General features: G+C 44.7%; 1 protein-coding gene across 1 annotated transcript in view; it reads right to left on the bottom strand.

The window, feature by feature from the left end:
• LOC144682419 (deuterosome assembly protein 1-like) overlaps window positions 1–26825 on the bottom strand; it is a 181883-nt gene that overhangs the window by 99932 nt on the left and 55126 nt on the right. The window contains exon 7 of the mRNA XM_078544829.1: window positions 13035–13268. Within this exon, the coding sequence (XP_078400955.1) occupies window positions 13035–13268 (234 nt within the window). The remainder of the gene's footprint in view (window positions 1–13034; window positions 13269–26825) is intronic.

Here is a 26825-nt window from a genome sequence, read left to right as displayed (position 1 = left end):
TCTGAGATCATCTTGTCTATGAGACCCACCTCCTGTTTCCTCAATCCTGTCTCCATGAAACTACTAATCACCCATCTCATCTCATGGCCCCCATGTTAGCAGATATTGTAAACATTTCCCTCTCTTCAGATGTTATCCCTCTCTCCACTAAATCTGCTGTCTTCACCCCTCTCCTCAAAAATCTGCTGTCCTCACCCCTCCATTCTTGCAAATTACTGTACAATCTCTAACCTCCCTTTCCTCTCCATAGTCTGTGAACATATTGTCACCTCCCAAATCAGCTCTCATCTTTCCCAGGACTCCATGTTTGAATCCCTCCAGTCAAAACTGCCACAGTTTTATTGATTCATTCATGGGATGTGGGCTTCGCTGGCTGGGCCAGCATTTATTGCCCATCCCTAATTGTCCTTGAGAAGGTGATGGTGAGCTGTCTTTTTGAACCGCTGCAGTCCATGTGATATAGGTACGCCCACACTGCTTTTGGAGAGATTTCCAGGATTTTGACCAAGTGACAGTGAAGGAATGGCGATATATTTCCAAGTCAGGATGGTGAGTGGCTTGGAGGGGAACTTGCAGGTGGTGGTGTTTGCGTGCATCTACTGCCCTTGTCCTTCCAAATGGTAGCGGTCATGGCTTTGGAAGGTGCTGTCTAAGGAGCCTTTGTGAACTCCTGCAGTGCATCATGTAGATGGTACACACTGCTGTCACTGTGTGTCAGTGGTGGAGGCAGTGAGTGTTTGTGGATGTGGTGCCAATCAAGTGGGCTAATTTGTCCTGAATGGTGTCGAGCTTCTTGAGTGTTGTTGGAGCTGCATTCATCCAGGCAAGTGGAGGGTATTCCATCAAATTCCTGACTTGTGCCTTGTAGATGGTGGACAGGCTTTGGGGAGTAAGGAGGTGAATTACTTACCGCAGGATTCCTAGCCTCTGACCTGCTCTTGTAGCCACAGTATTTATATGGCTAGTCCAGTTCAGTTTCTGGTCAATGGCAACCCCCAGGATGTTGATAGTGGGGGAGTCAGTGATGGTAATGCCATTGAACATCAAGGAGTGATGATTAGAGTGTCTCTTATTGGAGATGGTCATTACCTGGCAATTGTGTGGTGCGAATGTTCATTGCCACTAATCACTCTAAGTCTGGATATTGAAAGTGCAGCTGCGTGCACACACCTCTCAGTGCATCCAGCCCACGACTGCTGCAAAGAAGACATGGCCCTGAAAGACAAAGACTGCAGCCCCCAGGCTCAATGACATGTCTCTCGAGTGCCTGTTGGATGCAGTGGAGGCTTGCTGTGATGTCCTCTACCCCCGCACTGGCTGCAGGATGGGCAGCAACATCACTAATTCAGCTTGGGAGGCCCTGACAGCTGTGATCAGTGCCAACGCCCTGCAAAAGAGGACAGCCACCCAGTGCTGCAAGAGGATGAATGATCTCCTCCGTTCTGCCAGAGTAAGTCACTCTTCTCATCACTCTCAACTCACACACTCACAAACCCATTACACATCCACAGGGCCCTCACTCACTGCCAGTTTAAGGGACATCGCCATTCACTCTCTCTCATACACATCTTCATTGTCCTCATCCTGTCCATAGGACCATGCACCATCCACACATGCCAGGCATACTTATCTTCTGGTCTGGCAGGCGTCCTGCTTACACTCTTTCCATCTCTATTCATGCAGGACAAGCTGGTACATAACAAGAGGGAGAGGTCACTTATCAGTGGAGGAATGCCTGAAATCAAGGTCCTCACGGACTTTGAAAACAGGGCCATCCAACTGGCTGGGGAAGATCTGGACCGGTCCTGTGCTGACGGTGAGGTCGGCGGTGCTCTGCCAAGTGAGGATCCAGCAGAGCAACATCCATCAGACAACCATGCTGTGAGTGATGTGTCCTCTTTAACAGGCCACTGTCATGCACTAATTATCTCTCCTTGCAATTGCAGGCACATCTACCAAACAGCCGATCGAGTCTACAACCCAAGGCCTCCAATCCAGGTCTCAGCCCTCCAGAGGGCGCTAGCCAAGGTCATCACAGACAGGGCGCAGCAGTCAGCGGGCAGCATCATCTTCCACTGTGGATGTCTGGGTAGCACCAAGACATAGCGGCAGGGTTAGGAAAGTTAAGAAGATGCAACTCTTTTGAGTCAACCAAAATTAACAAAATTGGGGACAAAGTAAAAAGTAGTCCCTTAAATGTAAACTACAAAAACAAAGACAAAATTTACAGGAAACTTGCCAACATTAAATCAAAATGTGAGCAAAAGGGTCTATAAAGCACCCCAGTCTCCGTGGTGCTCACCGTTCATGGTAGGCCTCAATGGTGCCGGCAGACACCGTGTGCTCCCTCTCCAGGGAAACCAACCGCAAACATAGCCGTGGAAGAGGGGCAGACAGTTGGGTCGGTCGACTCTAGTTAAGAAGATGTAACTCTTTTGAGTCAAAACAATAAACTAAATTAACAAAAACAAGGGAGAAATTAAGAAGATGTAGTTGCACGGCCTGGGCATGGGTGTTAATCACTTATACATAATGTTCACTATTGTCAATAAACTCCCAAGAATGTCTCCCTGCCTGTGGCTCCTTGTTCTGATGAGCAGTCTTCATGTCATTTAGATGTGAAACCTTTCTGCACAAGATAAAGGCAGGTGTCTCAGTCCAGGGTCTCTTCCCTGTGTTTTGTGCAGCCTTCAGGCCAAAGTGATGGTCTGGCCTCATACTCCCGGGACACATTACTGATGCCCGCGCCTCGACAGTGCTTGTCATTGCTGCCAGAATGTCATGGGCAAGTGTCTGAGTTCCGTCATTCTATCTGTGTGTTCTCAGTGCCTTTAAGGTGGGGCTGGCCCCCATCTTGTCAGCATCTGTGACTAGTGATGCTGGTCCTGTGCTCCTGGAGGAGTCAGGTACTGAAGGTGAACAAAGGATCAGACGCTTTTAAAGTTTCATGGCTACGTCTCTATGATATGACCCTGATCACAGAGCGCAAGCAATCTGCCCTCAGCCAGACAGTAGTCAGGCATTCTCAGAGGCTTTGTGAAGATCTCTGGAATGTCCTCATTGCATGTCATTATCATCCTCCTGCAATTGAGTGACTATTAGGGCCTCCACTGCATCTCTGTGATAGGAGCATTATCACAGAGGTTATGTGCACTGCCATAACCCATACTAGAGTCAACATTCATAGATGCAATGTGACAATTTTATGGTGTCTACTCACTGCATGTTGTCATCATTCTCCACACACCTAGCAGCTATGAGGCCTCCCAAGTGCAGCTGCCTCGTCTGACCAGTGCAAGGGCCTCAGCACCGACATCGCCGCCTTCGAGGACCTCCTCACCCTCATCACTGTCGACGTCTTCCTCATCGGAGGAGACATCCAGCTCCTGCATCTCCTCCTCAGCCAGCTCCTCTCCTTGTTGCAGCACCAGGTTGTAAAGGGCGCAGCAGGCGACGACAAAGTGAGACACCCTCTGTGGACTACATGGCAGGGCTCCACCGGACTGGTCCAGGCACCTGAACCTCATTTTCAGCATCCTGATGGTTTTGCTCCACAAAGTTGTGAGTTGCAGCATGAGCCTCGTTATACCATCGCTCTGCTGCAGTCTGAGGCTGTCGCACGGGTGTCATCAGTCACGTCCTCTGCGGGTAGCCCTTGTCCCTGAGGAGACATCCACGCAGCCTCTGTGGACCCTGGAAGGTGTCAGGGATCTGTGACCCGACTGAGAATGTAGGAAACGTGGACACTCCCTGGAAAATGAGTGCAGACCAGCAGGATGCATTTGTGGTGGTCGCACACCAGCTGCACATTCAGCGAATGCAATCCCTTACAGTTGACATAGTTGCCCGCTTATTGAGACAGAGATCTGAGCGCCACGTGAGTGCAGTCGATGGCACCCTGCACCTGTGGGAAACCTGAGATCTGGGTGAATCCAATTGCTCTTTCATCCTGGCTCTCCTGGTCCAGGGAAAAATGCACAAAGTTGTGTGCCCTCGCAAAGATGACGTCCATGACCTCATGGATGCATTTGTGGGTAGTGGCTTGTGATATCCCACAGAAGTCACCTGTGGAGTCCTGAAAGGAGCCACTGGTGTAGAAATTGAGCGCCACTGTCACGTTCACGGCCACTGGCAGTGGATGCCCTCCATATCCACGTGGTGCCAAATCTAGTAGATGTGACTGACCAGTTCCCTAGCCATGCACAGTCTTTGGTGACACTGGTTCTCAATCATCTGCAGGAATGAAAGGCATCATCTATAGACCCTGAGTGTCACAGGGCGCCAGTCAGCAATGGCTCGCTGTGGCTCTTCAGTGGCGGGTGTGCGACCCGAGCTGTCCCTTCTTCCAGATGGTGCTGCCCCTCCCTCTGTTGCTCTCTTCTCTGTGGTCTTTGCTCTCTGTACGCCATGAGGCATATAGTTAGTTCACCAGTCTCCAAGATCCTGATGTATTCCTCCTGCAGGATGAAAGAGAGAAATGTGGTTAGCATGGGTGTACTAAGAACCTGTCCTGGTTAAGTGTGAAGGCTCCTCAACATTTCCTGGAGAGTTCTGGCCATCACTTGGATGGCCAGAGATTAGTGCTCTGCATAGCTGCCCGAAACCCCACCCACCTCTGCCCCATGCCACCTGACCAGTTAGCAGCAGCTTTGCCCATTGGACTGCATACTGTGCTCTCAGCTTAAGGCATTCTCCTAACTCACACTGCAAGGTTGTACTGGTAGCTTGAACCATGGGGGAGACTGGTCCAAACCGGGATGTTGACATTGCAAAGGAGCTGTGAGCGCCTTCACCAGTGACTGCTCCACGGCCAACTTTAGCAAGGAGATTGTACAACATGCCCAGTCATCCAACTGTTCTGCATTCCACTAAAATGCTCATTAGTTTGCAGTTTGTGCCCGAGGGGTGAAAAGCTCTGCAGCACTTGGTGGCACTTTGATGCCTCTGTGTTGCTTGAGTGGGCAGGTAAGCTAGAAACCCGACTCCAATCATATCAATGTGGCTGTGGGTCATTTCCCTCGCCCAACACTCCCCCCACCCCACATGTGTTTGTGTGCTACTTTCAACCGTATTGCAGCCTTTGCCCCCGCCCCCAAAGTTGCCTCAAACGCAGAGCAGCATTTGCACCAACCCCCCCCAACACCACAAAGTCACTTCAACCGCAGGGCAGCCTTTTCCCCCCGGAAGGCGCCTCAATCTTGAAGTCCAGCAAATGTCCCTCATGAGCACTCCACAACTTAACTGTGCACTCACCTCCGAGTTTTCTTCAAAATGCAGCCCGTTAAGTGCATGCCTTTTATATGTTGTTGTTAAACATGCTGGCATGAGGGCGAAGAATCCAGCTGGTGCAGGGGATGAGTCCGGCGGGCTAGCCTTATACTGATATATTACAATGAGGTTCCCGATGTCCGATGCTGGGAAACATGGCCCGCCATCAACGGGCTGAGCGGATGATCGCAAACTGGTTTTACGACGTTGTGGAACTTATTTTTTGCCTTCTCGCCAAATTGTCTGCTTACGCCACCAAACACACCCGATGCCAGAGGGCACGGACGATTCTGCCTAGAGACTTTTAACTGGAAACTGCAGGGATGCCTAGTTGATGTTCTTCTGCTGTGACCATTACAGCACATACTACCACACTAGAACTAGAACACACTGACCAGTTTGCTGCTGGTTTTTCCTTGTGTATCCCTGGAAGGGAAAAAGACAAACATGTCTTTCATCCAGAATATGCCTTCTTTCAACTCAGACGATTTCCACATTCTGAAATATAATTCAACAGAAGATGGTTTCTGCTGAGATGGGGTAATTAGTCTCCCTTGTCTCCCCAACTACAGAAGGTTAAAGTTAATTATTGTTAATTGCATCTCTTCCTTTCCAGCGTTCCTGTCAGAAGTAGGCCTTGACACCTTTTTGAGGTGGGATATTCCATGGTTTCTCTGGACTAGTTGATCAAGTATAATCAACATAGGAATTTTCTAGAAAGTGGTTATTTTACATTCTCAACCAGTTTTTACTTGTATGTCTTTTTAAACAAACACTTCTTCCTTAAAAATTTAACCTGCCTGTGAGTAATTCGGGGCTGTGATCTGCTGTCATGACATTATGATTGAAGGAAGTTCATTGATGAAGCAGCTGAAGATGGTTGGGCCGAGGACACTACCCTGAGGAACTCCTGCAGTGATGTCCTGGAACTGAGATGATTGACCTCCAACAATCACAACCATCTTCCTTTGTGCTAGGTATGCCTCCAACCAGTGGAGAGTTTTTTTACCGATTCCCATTGACTCCAGGTTTGCTAGGGCTCCTTGATGTCATACATAGTCAAATGCTGCCTTGATGTCAAGGGCAGTCACTCTCACCTCTCTTCCGGAGTTCAGCTTTTTTGTACATGCTTGAACCAAGGTTGTAATGAGGTCAGGAGCTGAGTGGCTCTGATGGAACCCACACTGAGCATCAGTGAGCTGGTTATTTCTAAACAAGTGCTGCCTGATAGCACTGTTGATGACCCCTTCCATCACTTTGCTGATGATCAAGAGTAGTCTGATGGGGCAGTGATCGGCCGGGTTGGATTTGTCCTGCTTTTTGTGTACAGGACATACCTAGGCAATTTTCCACATTGCTGGGTAGATGCCAGTGTTGTAGCTATACCGGAACTGATTTCACAACGTTGTGAAACTGATTCTTGGAACTTAGCTAGGGGTATGGCAAGTTCTGGAGCACAAGTCTTCAGTACCATTCCTGGATGATTGTCAGGGCCAATAGGATTTTCAGTATCCAGTGCCTTCAGCCGTTTCTTGATATCATGTGGAGTGAACCGAATTGGCTGAAGACTGGCAGCTGTAATGCTGGGGACCAACGGAGGAGGCCAAGATGGATCATCCACTTGGCACTTCTGGCTGAAGGCTGTTGCAAATGCTTCAGCCTTATCTTTTGCACTCATGTGCTAGGCTCCACCACAATTGAGGGTGGGGAAATTTGTGGAGTCTCTTCCCCAATGTGTTGTTTAGTTGTCCACCACCATTCATGACTGAATGTGGCAGGACTGCAGAGCTTAGATCTGATCCATTGGTTGCGAGATTGTTTAGCTCTGTCTATCGAATACTGCTTCTGCTGTGATGGCACACAAGTAATCCTGTGTTGTAGCTTCACTAGGTTGAAACCTCATTTTAGGTCTGCTGGTGCTGCTCTTGGCATGCTCTCCTGCACTCTTCATTGAACCAGGGTTACTTCCCTAGCTTGGTAGTAATGGTAGAGTGGGGGGTACGCTGGGCCATGAGATCACAGATTGTGTTTGAGTACAATTCTGCTGCTACTGATGGCCCACAGTGCCTCATGGATGCCCAGCCATGAGTTGATGGATGTGTTCAAAATCCTTTTAGCACAGTGGTAGCATCACAAAACACGATGGAGGGTATCCTCAATGTGAAGACGGAACTTCATCGCCACAAGGACTGGGCGGTGGTCGCTCCTACCGACAGTGTCATGGACAGATGCATCTGTGGCAGGCAGGTTGTTGAGGACGAGATCACGTAGGTTTTTCCCCCTTGTTGGTTCCCTCACCACCTGCCGCAGGCCCAGTCTAGCAGCTATGCCATTTAGGACTCGACCAGCTCAGTCAGTACTGGTACTACCAAGCCACTCTTGGTGAAGGGCATTGAAGTCTCTCAGCCAGAGTACATTCTGCACCCTTGCCACCCTCAGTGCTTCCTCCAAATGGTGTTCAAAATGGATTCAAAATGATTCATCAGCTGAGGGAGGGCAGTACGTGATAATCAGCAGGAGGTTTCCTTGCCCATGTTTGGCCTTGATGCCGTGAGACTTCATGGGGTCCAGAGTCAATGTTGAAGACTCCCAGATCAACTCCCTCCTAACTGTATATCACTGTGTCACCACCTCTGCTGGGTCTGTCCTGCTGGTGGGACAGGACATACCCAGGAATGGTGACGGTGGTGTCTGACACATTGTCTGTAAGGTATGATTCCGTGAGGATAACTATGTCAGGCTGTTGCTTGACTAGTCTGTGAGACAGCTTTCCCAATTTTGGTACAAGCCCCCAGATGTTCATAAGGAGGTCCTTGCAGGGTCAACAGGGCCAAGTTAGCCATTGTTGCTTCCAGTGCCTAGGTCAATGCCGAGTGGTCCTTATGGTTTCATTCCTTACAGTTTTCGTAGCAGTTTGATACAATTGAGTGGCTTGCTGGACCATTTCAGAGGGCATTGCTGTGGGTCGTTCTAGAGTCACAGGTAGGCCAGACCAGATAAGGATGGCAGATTTCTTTCCCTAATGGATATTAGTGCACCAGATGGGTTTTTATGACAATCAGCAATGGTTTCATGGTCATCGTTAGACTCTTAATTCCAGATTTTATTTTAATTGAATTCAAATTCCACTATCTGTCGTGTTGGGATTCAAACCATGGTCCCCAGAGCATTACCATGGGTCTCTGGATTACTAGTTCAGTGACAATACCACTACACCATGGCCTCCCCCTACTGTATCAAAATAGCCCTTTATCAAAGTTCCAAATTACATCCTATGACAAAGGTAAGCTATCCCTCCTTCTTAACCTGTCTGCAACCTTTGGTTCAGTTGACCACACCATCCTCCTCCAGCGCCTCTCCACTGCGTTCAACTGAGTGGGACTGCTCTCACATAGTTCCATTTTCATCTGTCGAATTGTAGCCGTAGAATCATTTGCAATGATTTTGCTTCTGTTCCTGCACCGTTACCTCTGGTGACCCTGAAAGATCAATCCTTGGCCCCCTCCTATTTCTCATCTACATGCTGCCCTTTGGCAACATCATCCGAAGGCACAGCATTAGTTTTCACATGTACATTGGCTCTACATCACCACCACCTCTCTCAGTCCCTCTCATGTTGCTAAATTACCAGACTGTTTATCCAACATCCAGCACTAGATGAATGAAAAATTCCCCCAATTAAATATTGGGAAGACTGAAGCCATTGTTTTCTGTCTCCACTTCAAACTCCATTTCCTAACTACCGACTCCATCCCTTTCCCTGGCAACACTCTGAGATTAGTCAGTTTGTTTGCAACCTTGGTGTCACATTTGATCTTAAGATGAGCTTCCGAACTTAATTTTGTGCCGCCTCTAAGTCCGACTATTTTCATCTCCATAACATCACTTGACTTTGCTCCTGTCTCAGCTCATCTGCTGTTGAAATCCTCAACTATGTCTTTGCAACCTCTAGAATCAACTATTCCAACACACCCCTGGCTGGTTTCCCATGTTCTACCCTCTGTAAGTTTGAGGTCATCCAAAATTCTGCTGCCCATGTCTTAATATGCACAAAATCCTATTCTCCTATTACCCCTGTGATCACTGATCAAATTAGCTCCTTTATTTCTGGATCTTGCGCATTCCCAATCATAATTGCTCCATCATTCGTGGCCATGTCTTCAGTTGCCTTGGTCCCAAGCTCTAGAATTCCCTCCCTGTACCTCTCCTCCCTATATCTTGCTTTCCTCCTTTAAGACACTGTCTAAAACCTACTTCTTTGATCAAGCTTTTGGTAATCTGACTTGCTGTAACTTCCAAGCTCCAGGGAAGTGTATCTCGGGGCTACCCCAAAGCTGTGCTGGGGAACCTCCCTCAAACCCTCCCCCAACCAGGAAGTTCCCAGCTAAGGATTGCTTGGCATGTGCCCTGGAAGTTCAAACTTCCTTTGGGCAATTGCCCTGCAATGGGAACCATCCGAAAATGTGATTTAAATTGCAAACTTTGGATAGTTCCAAGTGTGTTAGACAATAGTTACCCAGAAAAGGTTAGGAGAATTAAAATAACTTCTAGCTTCTGGGTAACTGTAACTGTGACGCACCAGAACTCTCCACGGGACTTCGTCCACCACCTCATTAACACCCCCAACTTCCCCCCACCCTTCCACTACCACCCCTGACTACCACACCAAGCCCCCCACTGGAATCAACGACCCCCACATACCCCGCCAGGCTCCACTCCCAGCCGCCACCCCCCCAATCCTACTCACTTACCTTATACACTTACCTTCTCCCTGGCTTGCCAAAGACCTTTAAACTTGGCTGGACCTTTAAACTTGCCTGGTTTACAGCAGCTAGTGCTGTAAAAAAGGGGGCATGGCTTAGTTACCTGTGACTGCGTGGCCCTCGACTGTAGGCACCGGGAGCGCGCTGCACTACACGGATCTCACCCGGCCTGAATCGGAAGGTCGGACAAGATAGGATCACCTGGATTTTCAGGTAAGTAATTTCGATCTGCCTGAATTGCCACTCCATTATAAGTTTTAGCCTATTATCTCATGTAGCTCAATGTTGGGCAGAATCATCCATGCCCGCTGGCGCCGGTATGATCGGCGGCGTGAACGGACAATATGGTTCACGACATCGTGAAACCAGTTTGCGATCGTCTGCTCAGCCCGTTGATGGCGGGCCGCATTCCCCACCGTTGGGAACCTCATCGTAATACATCTGCATATTATTATAAGGCCTGCACACATTTGCTGGACCAGGGACTCCATGGCGTCCACCATCCTCCCCATGGAGACCTTCATACTCATACATGTGGGCACCACTTCATCAGACAGCAGGTGGATGCACTCCTCTGACTTGCGTGCCACTCTGTTGAGGGCTTCCAACAGTTTTGTGGTGTGCCTATGCCTTCTGCTGACTCTCCATGATGAGTTGGAAGGTCAAATCCAGAGGCTCATCATCTGAGACAGACCTCACAAATGCCGGATCCCCAGCAGTCCTCTGAGTGCTGGGGGCTCGCACGAATCTGCCTCCTGTTGCCGAGGACATGTGTCCATGCGGTGACCACCAGATTGTGAACCCAAGCCTGCTCTAGATCTAGACCCCGCCAAGGTGTGTGTCTTTGCGTTGGTGGAGGGTGTGGGTAAGTGCTGGGACGGGTTTTCCAGCATGCTTATTTCCAGATCTTCAATGGAGTAGGTGACCTCTTGGCTGGATGGAGCTGAGGGAGTCAGGTGCTTGGCAGAGCTCCCTGTGAACCAAAGTAGAGATAAGTAGTGCATGGCAGCAGAGTCAAAAGTAGAAGAGGGAGCACTCACATTTGCATTTAGAGAGGAATGGTGTGGTGCAGGATCCTCACGAGGATGTTTGCTGCCGGCCTCACCTTCACTACAGGCATGATCCATGTCTTCACTAGTCAGCGCGATGGCATACTCCTCAAAGTGACTGAGCAGCCTAATGTGGGCCACTCCACCCCCCCCCCCCCCGGTCTGGGATCTCTTCCTGCTGTTGTGAGCAAGCTTCTCCTGCATGAAAATAGTTGGAGAGGGTGTGCATGATACATGGCACTGTGTGGAATGTTTGTGTAGTAAGTGGAGCCATGGGCAGGATGAGGACACGAGCTCAAGAGGGTATGAGCCTGATGGAGATGTGAGGGTGTGTGTTGTGCCTTGAGGCTTGAGATCCTTGTGGATGTGTGATGGATTTGAGAGTGTGAGAGTGGAGAGTGATGAGAAGAGTGAGTTACCCTGGTGGAATGGATGAGACCATTCATCCTGTAGTGGTACTGGGTGGCTGTGCTCTTTTTCAGGGCATTGGCACTGACCACCACTGCCACCACCTCCCTTGCTGGATTGGTGATGCAGCTGCCCATCCTGCAGCCAGAGCAGGGGTAGAGGACATCACGGCTGGCCTCCACAGTGTTCAAAAGGTGTTCAAGGGACGCATCACTGAAGCAGGGAGCTGCAGCTTTTTTGTCTTTTGGGGCCATCCTGTCTTCCGTGCAGCAGTCCTGGGCTGGAAGCACAGAGAGGTGTGTACACGGCTGCACTTTAAACATGGTACCTGGTGTGATGAAGCGGCAAGGTGATGGTGTGGTGGGTGAATGAGAGCCCTCCCATCATGGAAACGTCATGTTTCCGGGAATGCATAATTAATGCGACGGGTTTGGGATGATACGGCATGAAAAGCCGCCATTGCAGCCGGCGGGTAAGACATCGTTTTACCCAGCCGCTACTGCACCCCTTGAAAACCTGGGACGATTCCGCCCTTTGCTTAATAATGCTCCTGTGAAGTTCCTTGAGACACTTCATCCCATTAAAGGCATTATAAAATTAGAAGTTGTTGTTGTTGTATGTTCTGCCGGTGGGACAGGACATACCCAGGCATGGGGACTGAGGAGCCTGGGACACTGGATAATGGTTATGATTCTGTTTGTGTGAATATGTTAGGCTGTTACAGTCTCTCCCAATTTTGGCACAAGTCCTCAAAATATTAGTAAGGAGGATTTTGCAGGGTCCGCTGGGCTGAGTGTTTTTCTCATGTTTGATACCTAGGTTGACACTGGGTGATCCATCCAGCTTTTCTCATTATACCTCTTTGTAGCAATTTTAATACAACTGATTGGCTTGCTAGACCATTTCAGAGGGCAGTTAAGAGTCAACCCCATTGGCCCTGGGTCTGGAATCACATATAGGTGAGTAAAGGTAAGGATAGCAGGTTTCTTTCCTTAAAGGGCACCAGATGGATTTCTACTACAATCCAATAGTTTCATGGTCACCATGACTGATACCAGCATTTATTCCAGATTTCTTTAATTTATTGAATTTCAATTCCCTAGCTGCTGTGGTGGGATTTGAACTCATGTCTGAAGATTATTAGTCAAGGCTTCTGGATTATTAGGACAGCAAATTAACCACAGTGCTACCATTCCCATACTTCTATGGTATCAACACGACAGCTAGGTCATCAAATCAGTGAAAGAAATTAAGGCATTACATCGATTACACTTGTTTCGAGTACAAGCAGGAGCCTAAGTGCATAAATGACTATTGACCTTGTTTTGTTTAACAACTGATTGCACAGTTAATCTCACTAATTGAAAACAGTTCATATATAATGCTTAATAATAATGTAACATGCATTTGGGAAAACTTGTTCCTGATCAACTATTTTTGAAAGCTATTGGGATGTTTATTTTATTTTTTTTGACTATTCTTAAGAAGTAAAAGGAGATACATTCAGTACAGTGTTTCAACCAGTGTTTGCTATATATCCAAATACCTGACATCTCCTTTGGTAACATTTAATTTCTTCCAACAGATTTTGTTGATTCTTCTGATGCAATTCCTCATTTGTGGTCTTTTGCTCAATAGTAACCTTCAGTTGTTCAATGATGGCTTCATCACTCTTTATGGTGTCTTGAGCACACTCCATACAACTCTTTAGGTACTTGATTTCTGATTCACATAGCTCTATCTGCTTCCTGCTATTCCAGTAGGTGTCAGAGCTTTCTGGCTGAAAGCAAAAGTCATCAATTAAAATTCTCAGTTGGAAGGATAAAAATGCACCTGCTTTAAAATAAATGCTGAATCATAAATGATAAAGAATGAATTCTCATTTTTTGTTTAAAACATCTTGACAATACTAAGAGAAGCAATATATGCAATCTATAAAGAATGTAGCAAGATCACTCTCACATAGCTGGCAAGCACCATGTATAAAAGCAAAAGTGAACTGTAGCCAAAGCAAACATACACATTATTGGACACATCGTCCTAAAGAGCACACACTCAGTCAGAAATGTAACACTAAGTAAAAGGAAGTCTTCAATCATATTATTTCTATATTACATATACCGAGCACATCATAAATAACAATTCAATAAAAACCCTCAGGCATAAAAGAAAGCACTAGTCGTAATGAAGACAAAATTATTTATAATTCTATAATTATTGCTACAATATTTTGTGAGACTTTGCTGGCAATTTGGGCTTTCAATATGGCTCATAACTTAGGCATGCATGTTACTGTGCCTGAGTCACAATGTACTGCTCCATAGAGTGTGATGGCCTTTGATGCGGAAACAGTAAGTGAAGAAAATTTGTAATCCCGTTAAACTGCTTGGGGAGCCTGTAATTTTTTTTTCAATGTTTGAAAAGGACTTTTAGGGGTTTATATAAATTGAAAAGGGATCAATTATAATTTTGGATAATAAGAAATACTGGTCCATTTAACCTACAAACCCTTGATCTGGAAGCAGTCAGGGAGTAAGTTAAAATATGGAGGCCATGTATAGCAGACAGACAAAGAGGAAAGAGCTGGAGAGAGGAATTGGTCAGTAAGCCAGGAAGGAGAGATGGATTCCTGAGTGGTCAGAAAGTATGTTTAGGACTGCTGCCAATGTTTCTTTCACTTCTGAATGATTGAATGTCCAGAATCAGCCATACCCTGTGGAGATAAAGGTGGTTTAGGTAGATACACACTAGTACAACTGACAGGAGCTGAGAGATGAGAACTTTCTGAAATAAGTTTGCCATTGTGTGGAAGATTGTATAGGCAGAACCCTGTTTACTCAGAAGCTGCTGCCTGTGGAGAATCAGCTAAGTCCTTGAAGGCAAGGGACTGGAATTGTGCCTGCAGAAGGTCTGAGCTTGGGAGAACTGAATAGCTGAAACTGATTCCCTGCAGGCCAAGTGGATTGCCTGGTAACTCCATGAGATACCTTTGTTGTATTTGCTATTCCATTTTTATTTCATACCCACCATGATTTGCCTGTTAATTTAAATTTCTTCATTTGGGAATCGTTCAGCAAATTTGTTTGCTTCACCAGTCCTCAAGAGGATCATTCGTAAAACTGGGGGCTCATCTAGGATTAAACCCAGAGACTTTTCAGCATTGAAACAAATAAGATTTCACGTTTGCTTTTGCTGTATTTTATTGGAAGATCAACAGAAGTGTTGTTGAGGCTAAAGCCTTTGCTGAGAGAGAGGGTCTAACTCTCAGGGACTTGAAACAGTTGAGAAGAGACTATATACAGGCTGTAGCAGAGCATGTAGGCATTAATGAAAAGTCAGGAGCTATGAGGGACCCAATCCTTGAATAATTGGCTAAGCACCTGGATTTTGAGGAAGAAAGCGATCAAGTACAATTGGCCAGAATTTAAAAAGAAACATAACTAGGAAAGATTTGCTTAGAAAGACAGAAATTAACAAGAGAGGAGTGAGATAGGGGAAGATGATAAAACTCAGAATGGAGGATGAGTTCCGATTACGCAAACTTGAATTGACGAGAAGTGAAGCTGACTCAGAAAGGACTCTTCTTATTTTTGATTTGGCAAACAATTCTTGCTTAGCACCTAAATTTAATGAGGAGGGAATGGGGGTATACTTTATGTCTTTTGGGAAAAAATTGCCACAAATCTGAACTGACTGAAAGAACAGTGGATTATGCTGCCACAAAGTGTCTTGTTAGGGAAGGCTTTGGTGGTGTACTCGTCTCTTTCATCAGGACACTCATGTGGTTATGAGGAATAAAGACTGCTGTACTTAGTGCTTATGAGTTGGTGCCAGAGACTTATCAGCAGAAGTTTAGATCTTTGAAAAAGATAATGGGCCAGACCTATGGAGAATTTGCCAGGGAAAAGGAAATGGCGTTCGGTAGGTAGTGTAGATGATGTTGGTAGAGGAATTAAAAAATAATGTACCTTTGGGGTTAAGATCTCACCTGGAAGACCGCAAAGTTAGTAAAATAAGGGAAGCATTAGCAATTGCAGACGATTGAGTTCACTCATAAGATGATTAGTAACACGCTCCACTTTGGCACCTTACAGAGAAATTGGAATAAAAATCAGGTCGATGAGAAAAGATCAGGCCCTGTTGAGAAAGGTGGAAAAGGTAAAGACCCTGGCCCTTCCTGGGTTAGAAGAAGTGAAAGTTCATAGGACATATTTAGTTCAAGAAACCAACATGCTACTTCTGTCATAAGAAAGGGCATGTGAAGACTGAATGCAGGGAGTTACAACTCCATGATTTTTCCAGTCAAGGGGTGTTTCCCAGGTGATAATGTCTTGACTGGTAAAGTTCACAACAAGCAGGGAGTCTGCCCCACATGCAGTGAGAAGATGAATCAGGTGATTGACAGTTGTAGAGACTTTTTGCTTGAGGGTGAAGTGTCCCCATTTTGTCTGGTGAGGTCGGCAAGCCAGTTGTTATCCTCAGAGATAAAGGAGCAGCACAATCACTGATGATGGCAGGTGACATTAAGCTCTCCCCAAAAGGTTTGCTGAATAAAGAAGCATTTATATGGGGTATTGATGGAAGTTGTTTGCCAAATCCTTTATGTAATGTTAATTTAAAATGTGGCTTCGTCACTGATTTTGTTATTGTCTTTTGACCCTAATTTACCTAATGAAGGGTTGTATTTCGTATCAGGATATTACTTGGTTGGGGATGGGTTTTATTATCTGCAGTGGTTTTGGAAAAGCTCGCTGTGGCTGCTGAAACAAAAGTTGTACAGCAAAAGGTCAAGTGACTTAAAATGATTGATGACTTTCTGTAAACATGCTGCATGAATTAATGCTTCTACAAAAGATATGTGCAAAGAGTCAGAAACTCAGCCTGCTAACTTAAAAATGACACTGGAGCATCAAGCTGAAAATGAAAAGTGAATGGCAGTTAGTAAAGCTTTAAAACGGACTGATTTAAAAATGCAGAAACTGTATGAGCAAGATGAGGCAAAGCAGATAGCAAAGGTAGCATGGATGAGCAGTTCATAGCATGTTTTTGGGATAGTTTCTTAGAACAGCATGTTCTAGAGCCAGCCAGAGTGCAGGCTATACTAGACCTCATACAGGTCATACAGACTTGGAATGTCAACTCTATTTCTCTCTCCACAGATGCTGTCAGACCTGCTGAGTTTTTCCAGCATTTTCTGTTTTTGTTTCAGACTTCCAGCATCCACAGTATTTTGCTTTCATCTTACATACTAGGCCTGGTTTGAGCAAAGAGATAAAATTAATTGATAACCTCATAGTGAAGGCACCCCTATGTAGCAGCAATCATAATATGATTCAATTTTACATTAATTTTGAGGGAGGAACGAGTGAGTCCAAAACTCATATTTTAAACTTAAATAAGGGCAACTATGAGGGCATGAAAGCAGAGCTAGCTAAAGTGAACTAGCAAATGAGGTTAAGGGATAAGTCAATAGAGGTTCAGTGGTGGACATTTAAAGGGATATTTCAGAATACACAGAGTAGACACATTGCAATGAGAAAGAAAAATTCCAAGGAGAGGGCCCACCATCCGTGGTTCAATAAAAAAGTTAAAGACAGTATCAAACTTAAAGAAAACCATAGAATTACTGAAAGATGCATGGCAGGTCAGAAGATTGGAAAGAATATAAAGAACAGCAAAGGATGACAAATAGATTAATAAGGAGGGAAAAATTAGAGTACGAGAGAAAACTAGCTAGTAATATAAAGATGGATAGTAAGAGTTTCTACAGATATTTAAATAAAAAAAGAGTTAACAAAGTGAGCGTTGGTCCTATACAAAGTGTGACTGGGGAATTGATAATGGAAAGTAGGGAGATGGCGGATGAATTAAACAGGTATTTAGCTTCAGTCTTCACAATAGAGGACACAAGTAACATCCCGGAAACAGCTGTAAATCAGGAAATGGAAGGGATGGAGGAACTTGGGAAAATTACAATCACCAGGGAAGTGGTATTAAGCAAATTGTTGGTGTTGCGGGTGACAAATCCCTAGGTCCGGATGGGCTTCACCCTCAGGTCTTGAAAGAAGTGGCTGGTGAGATAGTAGATGTATTAATTTTAGTTTTCCAAAATTCCCTAGATTCGGGGAAGGCTCCATTAGATTGAAAAAATAACAAATGAAACTCCTTTATTCAAAAAGGGAGGAAGATAAAACAGGGAACGACAGGCCAGTTAGCTAAACATGTCATAGAGAAAATGGGCAGAATTTTCTGCCTGTTGGGCGGACGGGTCCGACCCAATCTCTGGCGGGCGGGGAGCCAATCGCCGCCAGCAATTGGGGCCGCACCGCCATTTTACGTGGGCAGACCAATTAAGGCCCACCCAGCGTGACGTCCGCCGGGAAGTGCTATGCGCTCCCTGTGCGGGCGGGGGGGATTCCCTAAAAGCGAGAGTGCGCTCTTTTGCGCATGCGCATGAAAGAGCGCACATCTCCCTAAGGCTAAGTGCAGCCTCAGGGAGATCGCCTGGACTTTGAAAAATATTAAAAATAGAAAAAGAAAATCCCTTCCATGTCCCTGTCATGTGACTATGTCACATCAGTTGGGTCATGTTAATAATTTACAGCATAACTTTATTAAAATTTTTAAAACCCGCCGCTGGATGAGGTTTCATGCTTTCTTTATTTGCCGCCGGGGCTCCTGGCCTGCCCGCCAACCTTAAGGTTGGATGGGCAGGTTCTTCAATTGGTTAAATGATCTTGTCAATGGCCTCAATTGGCCATTGACAGGTCGGCGGACCCGCAGCTGATTTTGCTGCGCCTCCGCCTTCCTGAAAATTTAAATGGGGCGGGATGACGTTGGGGGTTCCGCCCGACGTCATCCCGCGTCATTATACGCATCGGCGAGCGGGCTCCGCCCCCTGCTCGCCGACGGCAAAATTCTGCCCAATGTTAAAAACTATTATTAAATATGTTATAGCAGGGCACTTAGAAAAATTCAAGGCAATCAGGCAAAGTCAGCCTGGTTTTGTAAAGGGAAATTATGTTTAACCAATTTATTGGAGCTCTTTGAAAGAGTCACATGTGCTGTGAATAAAGGGAAACTGGTGCATGTACTGTACTTCGATTCCAGAAGGTATTTGATAAAGTGCCACATCAAAGGTTATTGCAGAAAATAAAAGCTCATGGTGTAGGGAGTAATATATTGGCATGGATAGAAGATTGGCTAGCTAACGGGAAGCAGAGAGTTGGCATAAATGGGTCTTTCTGGTTGGCAGTATGTGACGAGTGATGTGCTGGGGCATCAACTTTTTACAATCAATATAAATGACTTGGACAAAAGGACCGAAGGAATGGTTGCTAAATTTCCTGACGACACAAAGATAGGTAGGGAAGCAAATTGTAAAAAGGACATATGGGGGCTACAAAGAGGCATAGATAGGTTAAGTGAGTGGGCAAATAGGGTATAATGTGGGCAAATGTGAAATTGTTCATTTTGGCAGGAAGAATATAAAAGCAGCATATCATCTAAATGGAGAGAGATTGTAGAGCTCTGAGATTCATTGGGATCTGGGTTTCCTAATTTATGAATCACAAAAGGTTAGTATGTAGGTATAGCAGGTAATTCAGAAAGCTAATAGAATGTTATTATTTATTGTGAGGGGAATTAATCACAAAAGTAGTGACGTTATGCTTACAGTTGTACAGGGCATTGGTCAGACCACATCTGGGGCGGAATTTTCTGCCTGTCGGGTGGGCGGGCCCGACCCAATCTCTGGTGGGTGGGAAGCCGATCCCCGCCACCATTTTAAGTGGGTGGGCCAATTAAGGTCCGCACAGCGTGACATCCGCCGGGAAGCGCTATGTGCTCCCGGTGCGGGCGGGGGGAGGGGATTCCCCAAATGCGAGAGTGCGCTCTTTCGTGCATGCGCACGAAAGAGCACACATCCCCCTGAGGCTAAGTGCTGCCTCAGGGAGGTTGCTGAAAGTTTTGCAAACTTTAAAAATAGAACAATAAAAAAATCCTTAACATGTCCCCCTCATGTGACAATGTCACACGAGATGGGACATGTTAATAAATTTCACTCAAACTTTAATAAAATTTTTTAAACCCTACATGAAACCTCATCCCGCCGGTGGATGAGGTTTCATGTTTTCTCTATTTACCGCCAGAGCTCCTGGCCTGCCCGCCAAGCTTGGACGGGCAGGTCCTTTAATTGTTTTAATTATCCTGTCAATGGCCTCAATTGGCCATTGACAGGTCGGCGGGTGGACAGCTGATCTCACTGTTCACTCATTTAAGACGGAGATGAGGAGAAATTTCTCTCAGAGTTGAGAGCCTTTGGAACTGTCTTCCTCAAAAGGTGGTGGAAGCAAAGTCTTTGAATATTTTTAAGGCAGAGCTGGATAGATTCTTGATTAACAAGTGGTTGAAAGATTATCAGGGGTAGGCAGGAATGTGGTGTTGAGATTACATTCAGATCAGCCATGATCTTATTGAATGGCAGAGCAGGCTCGAGGGCCCGAATTGGCTACTCTTGCTCCTAATTCATATGTTCGCATGTTCGTATGTTAGTACTCAAAGTTAATGATGAAATAAAAGGAAAACATGCTATGAAAGAGTAAGGAAAAACTGTGTCCAATGCTGACACTACAGAGCTGCGGGAAAGGATACATGTTCTTGAACATAAATAAAACTTCAAAACAAGGAGACCATGACTCTAGCCAGAGCAGAACTAGATAAAGCTCAAACTCAGGAAGATAAAAAAAAAAGAAATTTTCTTAGCTAAGCATTGACATAACCTTAACAAAATCCTTAAAGCAGCTAAAGAGGATTTTACTGGACAGAAAAATGAAATGCTTGCACAAAAGGAGGTTAAACTTGCATCACCTGAAAATAAACCATAAGGTTAAATCATGGTAAAGATTAAAAATTTTAAAGTTTAAAAATAATCCTGAATTTAAACAGGATGAGGTGAATTCAATTGTTGTGAAAGACAATTCAGAGGTTTGACTGGTTGAAACTTTTTTCCCCAAGACCTGTGTTATGATCCCAGCTGATGTTACTGCTGAACAAGTCAGATCCCTGGGTGGAACCTGGCTTGATAGATCCTAACTTTTATTTTTTGTTTAGAAACATGGAGGGCGGCTACTGAACAGAGTCTGATGTGCTTTTAATAAAAGAATAAAACATTTATTAAACAAAAAAAAGATTAGTTACATTATACTACTCCTTCACCCACAGCCAAATCTTTACAGATATATCCAGATTCCTAAGAATAACACAAGTTACAAAATCTGTCTCATACTCTAATGTTCACACTAAGTATACATCCATGTAAACCAATAGGCGACCTGTGGTCAAACACACCAGACTCCAAGATCAAGTGACAGAGCCACCCAAAGCAGATGCTATGGATCTCTCATCAACTCCTCTCAGACGCTTGTTACACCGTGAGCCAGCCAATCTCACAGAACTCCATCTTTTTCCCGAGAGTTTCCAATCTCAACACTCGAAGATTCTCTTTGGAATCTTCTCCCAAACAATGTTTTCATTTGGTCACCTTCCACAAGGATCCTCTCCTCCTGATGTTCCTTTCCCCTGGAACGCCACGTGTATTCAAGCTTCGCCTTCCATGCACTCTCTCTCAGATACTCAGCTGTGCCAACAGAACACCACTGCTTCATAGGCATGTAGTAAGGAGTCACCAACCTCTGGCTGTCTCCTCAGACCTTCTGGCTTCTCGCAAGCTCACTTTACCTTGAGTCTGCTTCCTGTAGCTTTCCCTCTAATTCAGAGCCTTTCTCTCTGCTCCTTGTTTTCACTTCCACTGAACAGGACCTGTTCCCGCTTTCTTGACTTAACTGTCTTCCTGGGACTTTTTGTCCCCAAGCCTTGGTTTCTGGGACTTTCTTCTGTTCTTTTGGTAAATCTGCTCTCTGCAATTTCCTCTCCAGGCCAGCTTCTTTACCCTGTGGTATCCATAGACCAACTGAACTGCTTTTCAGTTTCTCTGTCTCTCTGTAGGTCTCCCATTGCTCAGCAACAGCACAGTTTCTTCTATTTTGTTTTAACTTCCCTAAACCATTACCCCGCTTGAAATACTGCTCTCGACTTCAAGGGGTCATAAAACTTCATTATAAATGCAAGTATACAAACAGAGCTTAGACTTGCTGACTCCACCCCAAAATGAACCAAAAATCCAGGCTTCACCTTTCTGACACACAAATAAATAAAAATTAAACTTAACCTTAAGGTTAAAACTTAAAGTTATAGCTTTTTCCTAACACCCACCAATCCAAATATAAAATTTACTTAAAATTACCTTTAGTTCCTAACACTTGGACATCAAAAACCATGCAAAGATGGATGAAAAAAGGACTTGGAACCTGAACAGAGTGATTCAGAGTCAGTTTTAAAAAGTGAAAACTCTGATGATAATTCAGTGTCTGGCTTTAAAGAAAAACAAAGGAAATTGCTGAATCCAGAGAGTAAAAAATAATATGACGGGATTTCTCCTTAGATTCAAATTCACTGCCACCAGTACCCAGATGGTTTGCTGGCAATCAGCAATGTTGTTCTTGACAAAGTTAACTAGATCAAATAAATTGCGAAATCTTTGGACTACTCACGAATGCTAATCCAGGGTACTGACTGTTCAAAGTCCAATACAGATTTTATACCATCTGCAGTGGTTTTGAGAAAGCTCGCTGTGGCTGCTGAAACTGAAGATGTACAAGGAAAGCCAAGTGACTTAAAACGATCAATGGCTTTCTGTAAACATGCTGCTTGAATTAATGCTTCAACTAAAGATATGTCCAAAGAGTCAGACACTCAGCTATTAATTTAAAAATGACACTGCAGCATCAAGCAGAAAAGGAAAAGTGAATGGCAGATAGAAAAGCTTTAAAATTTTAATTTTTGGATAACGAATACTGGTCCACGTAACCTGGCGATCCTTAATCTGAAAGCATACCAACAGGAAGTTAAAATACAGAGGCCATTTGGCAGAAAGACAAAGAGGAAAGGGAAGGACAGGAGCGAGGAGTCGATCAGCAAGCTGGGTAGGAGAGCTGGATTCCTGAACTGTCAGAAAGCACATTTAAAACTGCTGCTGCTGTTTCTTTCTCTTCCTTGTGATTGAATGCCCGGAATTGGCCATACAGTGTGGAGGTAAAGATGGTTCTGGAAAGAAGTGAGCCATTGTGTGGAATTCTGTTTAAGTGAAAGCTGCTGTCTGTGGAGAATCAGCACATTCTTGAAGGAATGGAATTGGGGTTATGCCTGAGGAAGATCTGAGTTTGGGAGAAATGCGTGGCTGAAATTGCTGTTCTATAGGCAGAGTGGACTGTTTAGAAATTCCATGAGATATGTTTGTTGTATATGTTATTCTGTGTGCAATTTATAGTTCATATCGGCCATGATTTACCTGTTAAGTTTAATTTCTATTGATTCTGATTCATGTTAAAGTAAAAGTTACAAAGTGAAATCTCGTTTGGTATTTGGAGGGTCCTTTGTAAATTTGGTTTGTTTTGTTTACAGGTTTCCACAGGGATTGCAACAACAGCTTGATAACTTCCTCTGATTTGTATTCCATTATTCTGGCTGGAGAGTTCAAAGTCCTTTGTTTTATTTATTAGTGCTCTGAATTCATTGCACATTCAGTTTACTAAGACGTGTAGGGAGAGTATTCTCTCTTTTGCAGTAGAATTTTGATATACACACACACCCCTGCACACACCCCTGCACACACCCCTCCATATCTTCCCTAACTAATTTTCCTTGGTCATGCTCACAATATATGCAGTCTGAGGGGATTCATGCCATCAAGAGGAAGACCAGCAGGTCAACTGAGAAAACCTCATTCAGAAGGCTGTTACAGCATCAGGAGAATTGGCAAGGGATGTGAAATGGCCAGAAATGCCCCAGAGATTGGAATCAAGACTCTCATTGAAAGCCTTCAGCAGGTAGATAGATGCAGATGTTTACAGCACAGAAGGAGGCCATTTGGCCCATCATGTCCACACCGGTCAACAAAGATCTGACTGCACTAATCCCATTTTCCAGTGCTTGGCCCATAGCCCTGGAGGCTTTGGCAACTCAAATGAATATCTAAATACTTCTTAAATGTTACGAGAGTTTCTGACTCAACCACCCTTTCAGGCAGTGAGTTCCAGACACCCACCACCTTCTGGGTGAAAAGATTTCTCCTCAACTCCCCTCTTAGGCTTCTACCTCTTACCTTAAATCTATGCCCCCTGGTTATTGACCCCTCTACTAATGGAAGAAGTGCCTTCCTATCCACCCTATCTATGCCCCTCAATCTTATACCCCTCTATCAGGTCCCCTCTCAACCTTCGCTGCTCCAAGGAAAACAACACCAGCCTACCCAATCTTTCTTCATAGCTCAGACCCTCCAGCCCAGGTAACATCCTGGTAAATCTCCTCTGCACCATTTCCAGTGCAATCACAGCCTTCTTATGTGGTGACCAGAACTGCACGCAATACTCCAGTTGTGGCCTAACCAGCATTTTATACAGTTCCAGCATAACCTCCCTGCTCTTCTATTCTACACCTTGGCTAATAAAGGCAAGTATCCCATATGCCTTCTTAACCACCTTATCTACTTGCCCTGCTACCTTCAGGGATCTGTAGATATGCACACCAAGGTCCCTCTGATCTTCAGTACTTTGCAGGGTCCTACTATTCATAGTACAATCCCTTGCCTTGTTAGCCCTCCCCAAGTGCATTACCTCACACTTTTCCAGGTTGAATTCCATTTGCCACTGCTCTGGCCACCTGACTAGTCCATTGATATACTACTGCAGTTTAGAGCTATCCTCACTATTTACCACCCTACCAATTTTCATGTCATCCACAAATTTCTTGATCATACCCCCTACATTGAAGTCCAAATCATTTATGTATACCACAAACAGCAAGGGCCCCATCATTGAACCCTGCGGAACCCCACTGGAAACAGACTTTTAGTCACAGGAACATCCATCTACCATCACCCTCTGCTTCCCACCTCTTCACCAGTTTTGGATCCAATGCACCACTTTGCATTGGATCCCATGGGCTGTTACTTTCTTGGCCAGTCTGCCATGAGGGACCTTATCAAAAACCTTGCTAAAGTCCGTGTCGACCACATCAAGTCTCCTGGTTACCTCCTCAAATAATTCGATCAAATTTGTCAAACACGATCTTCCCTTAACAAATCCCTGCTGACTATCCCTGATTAATCCGTGTCTTTCCAAATGTAGATATATTCTGTCTCTCAGAATTCTTTCTAGTAACTTCCCTGCCACAGAGGTTAGACTGACTGGCCTGTAATTTCCTGGTCTATCCCTTCCTCCCTTTTTCAATAATGGGACAATGTTAACAGTCCTCTAGTCCTCTGGCACCTCACCTGTGGCCAGAGAGGATTTGAAAATTACTGCCAGGGCCCCTGATATTTCTTCCCTTGCCTCCCTCAACAGCCTGGGATACATCTCATCCAGGCCTGCAGATTTATCCACTTTTAAGACCACTAAATCCGCTAGTACCTCCTCTCTCTATGTTAATTTATTTTAATATTTCACAGTCCTCCACCCTGATGTCCAAACCTGCATCATCCTTTTCCACTGTGAAGACCAATGCAAAGTATTCATCGAGGAGTGCACCCACGTCTTCCGGATCACACACAGATTACCTCTATGGTCCCTAATTGGTCCTACTCTTTCCTTAGTTATTCTCATGCTCCTTATATATTTAAAAAAACCCTTTGGGTTTTCCTTTATTCTACCCACCAATGCTTTCTCATGCACTCTCTTAGCTTTCCTAATTTCCTTTTTAAGTTCCCCCCTGCACTTTTTATACTCCTCTAGGGACTCTGCTGTATTGAGCTCTTGGAATCTGCCATAAGTTTCTCTTTTCTTCTTAATCCTAACCTTATGCCCCTTGACATCCAGGGTTCTCTGGACTTGGTGCCCCTCCGAGTCTTTACGGGAACATATTTGCCCTGTACTCTTGCTATTGTTACTCACAATAAGAGGCTATCGTGGAAGAATTAATCCTGGCTGGTCCGGTTCAAGCTGGTTTATTTTCAAGCCAACTCCTCAGTACTACTGACATCCAAGTAGCTTCCACACAAAAAGTGTTCCAGCTGTTTATTTTTGTTGGATTTAGATGGGATAATCAATGCCCATCGCCTGTTTAACTAGCAATTGTCTTTAACAAGGTGATTGCCATGCAGTGTGATTATTTATATACTGACATGTTCCCTTCTGAAAAAAACCTTTCTAAACAAACAGAAGGAAATAATGTCACGTATTTCCACATCTATAGTTCCCGTATTTCCTTTACCAAATATATATATATAAACAATTATAAAACAAAAAAGTTTTTCTTTTCATTGCATCATTATAACATAAGACACCCTTTTTCCACTACATTTAATAATTTCTTAGAGCAGGCACTTTTTGTAAAACAGTATGACAGTTGGTGACTTGTGTCAACCCACTGTATCTGAGAGATCTCTCTCCTCTCTAACATTTCTTTTATGCTGGCTAGGTCTATTCTTAGCCTTCTTTTAGTGACATTTTTCGTGGAAAGAACGTTGTCCCAAAGAGACCGGTTATCAACATAACATTCTATGGGAAAACTTTTCTCACATTGCAGCTTATATAATATTTCTGTCAGTATATTGGATAAGTAAACCCCCATATCTAATGCTTCTACCAAGACCAGCGTTTCAGCAGCTAAGGTGCTTCTCACTGCCCTTTTTAATTTTCTTGGCCTCCCAAGTCAGCGGGCAACATTTATCGTTCTTTTTCACCAAGAATATGATAAACCCTGCTGTGCTAGAGTACCCACCTGGAAGATTGGCATGTGAAGCATCACTAAAAATGACCAACCTCATATCTTCTGGATCACCCAAGGCTGGAAACTTGAGCACACATCTCTCAGAATTTAATTTTATTAAGTGTTTTATTTGCTCTCAGAACTTGCTCAACTGTAGCATGTTTCATCATGGTGCTCAGCTCCAACACATCATAACTAGTGTCAGGCCTAGTCTGAGTGCACAACCACTTCAACTGCCCAATCAAACTTCTCAACTGTTCTGTTTCTTCCTTGGTAGCAGGATCCTCTTTTTGTGAGGATCTAACCCGAGTTATTGGGATATGATTAACATTTTCTAGATAAGATTGTCGATTCAATGTCATTCCTAACTTGCTTTGCTTAATGTCTAAGCCTATGTATTTAAAGGCCCCTGGGAGCCTGACTTCCGACCTTGAATTCTTTCTTTATCTTCTCAATTACCCATTGTTCAAATTCTACAGAGCCTCCCCACAGGAAATCATCAACATGCATGATA

Source organism: Cetorhinus maximus, chromosome 7 (assembly GCF_964194155.1).
Source record: "Cetorhinus maximus chromosome 7, sCetMax3.hap1.1, whole genome shotgun sequence".
Classification (NCBI taxonomy): Eukaryota; Metazoa; Chordata; class Chondrichthyes; order Lamniformes; family Cetorhinidae; genus Cetorhinus; species Cetorhinus maximus.
The sequence above is the reverse complement of the archived record's forward strand: the minus strand, read 5'-3'. Positions and strand labels throughout refer to the sequence as shown.